Here is a 2,172-nt window from a genome sequence, read left to right on the forward strand (position 1 = left end):
ATGCATAATATTAACATTGGTATTTCTTATCAGAGTTGCTGCAGGATCATTTTTTCAAGTTAAAACCAAAAAAATGAATTTATCAATGGGCCACTTAAAAATATAATCTACAAGTAGTATAACACATACTTAATTATAATTATATAATTTCCAATATTTTTTAAAAAAAGAAAAAATGCAAAGAAATCTATATTTTCCATTTATTAATTACTTTACTTATGTAGAAAAATGTTGAGACCTATACTGTTTCTTTAATTATATGTTGTGTTTATACATCTTTGTGTATGACAGAGAGAGGAGTATGCATCTATTTAATCCCATTAGAACTTTATAACATATGTCTATAAATCATAATAGTTACAAAGCTGATGTTATATAACAACACTATCACAAAACATGAATGTTATAAAATTTTCATATCGCACTAGCAACAGTATCAAAAATAGGATATTTTAATTTATAATTATACAACCATTACAGTAATATTAATAAAAAATTTATTGATATACAGGTAAAATATAGTATTTAAAAAATGCAAGGCAATAAATCACATAATTGTATACATAGCAACTGTAAATAACGGAGTAAAACTTAAATGAAATATCAAAGAAATCTAATCAAGCACTAACACATTCAGCAAACATACTTGAAAACCAATATAATTTTTCTATAGTGTTCTGTTCATCAACCCAACACAGCCCTTCTTTTACCATATGATCGATCGCTTTTTGACATCTACCCGCTTCCCATTTTAATTCTTTTTGTAAAATGCTAGCAGATATATAACCCATGCCTAGGTTGGCAGTTTGTTGTAATACGGCAGTGTGATCCATGCTTAATTCTCCAGGAATTGACTGCACTAGATATTGTCCTTTTCCTATAGGTACTATTGAAAAACCACTTCCAAAAATTCGTAATTTTTTCGCAGCACATAATAAATCATCGATAGTAATTTCTTGATGTTGTTTACTTCGGCCACGAGCTTTAATCAGTCTTTGCCTTAACTCATCTAACGTTATTAAACCACCATTTTTATCATTAGTTGCTAAACATACTTCTACTATTTGGACACTTAATTCATAATAAAAATCACCTATACCTAACACTGACCAAAATCCTTTACCTGAAGCTAAAGGATCGACTCCAATAGAAGCACACATTTCTTGAAATTGACGCCGAAAAGTAGCATTTTTCTTTATTTCATTTTTATGTTTGGCAGCAAATTCTTCTAAGTTAATTCTAAAAACTTCAAGTTGTTTTGACATTTGTTCCAGCTGATTTTCTTGAAGTTCTGTACCTTTATCTTTGTATTTTTCTTGTTCAAGTTTCTGTTTTTGAATTGCTCCTATACCAGCACGACGTCTCATTTTTATAGTTTTCAAACTACACTACAGAAAAATAAAAACCTGCACAATACTTTTGAAACAAACTAGGTTAAGTGTAATAGCATTTAACCTAACCATATTCAGGAATCAATCATTAGTGTCTACTGCACTGCAACCTACCGTAATTCTGTGAAGATACAAGTACAAACTAAAATGTACCACATAACGCACTCCGTTAGTAATTGGCGGCAATTATAAAAATAATATTTACGATTAAATGGTGTATTTTTTTTAAATTCAGCCTTACAAACTGGCTTCATACTGTTTACCAAAATAAAAGAAACTATCAGCTTAAACCAATACAATGATTTTTTTGTTTTATGATAATAGTTTGGAAACACAAAATTATTTGAGAAAGTGGGATATCAAATAAAAGTGATATAAAAAACTTATGTACAGCTTTATAGGGTAGCTAACCCTATACTATCATTGAGTTTAAAGTTTTTTGAAGTATATATTAGCTAAGATTATACCAATTATATTATATTATTTATATTTACATAAATATGGAGGAGATTCATACAAATCCAATCTATCCCAAAATAAATTTACATCAAATTACTTGAATATTTTCTTTTCAATTACTTACAATTGGTGCTAAGAAAAAGACAAAACAAAAAACATATTTTAAAATAATACATTAAGAATATGAAACTATATTTGAATATGTAATTGGAAATACTAAACTGTAGAAAGCCACATGTTCATTAAAAATTCAGGTGAGTGACAGATTTAAACAAAATAAAATAGATTTCCAAAAATACCAATAGTAAATCTGGAAGCCATA

General features: G+C 27.9%; 1 protein-coding gene across 1 annotated transcript; it reads right to left on the reverse strand.

Annotated features, from left to right (window-relative positions):
- Positions 1 to 456: 456 nt before the first annotated feature.
- On the reverse strand, positions 457 to 1,492 carry lsn (vacuolar-sorting protein SNF8). The gene has a single exon (XM_075378831.1). The coding sequence runs from the start codon at positions 1,365 to 1,367 to the stop codon at positions 618 to 620; it is 750 nt and encodes a 249-aa protein (XP_075234946.1). The 5' UTR covers positions 1,368 to 1,492; the 3' UTR covers positions 457 to 617.
- Positions 1,493 to 2,172: the final 680 nt, after the last annotated feature.

The sequence above is a fragment of the Lycorma delicatula genome, chromosome 11, assembly GCF_047948215.1.
Source record: "Lycorma delicatula isolate Av1 chromosome 11, ASM4794821v1, whole genome shotgun sequence".
In the NCBI taxonomy this organism is placed as follows: domain Eukaryota; kingdom Metazoa; phylum Arthropoda; class Insecta; order Hemiptera; family Fulgoridae; genus Lycorma; species Lycorma delicatula.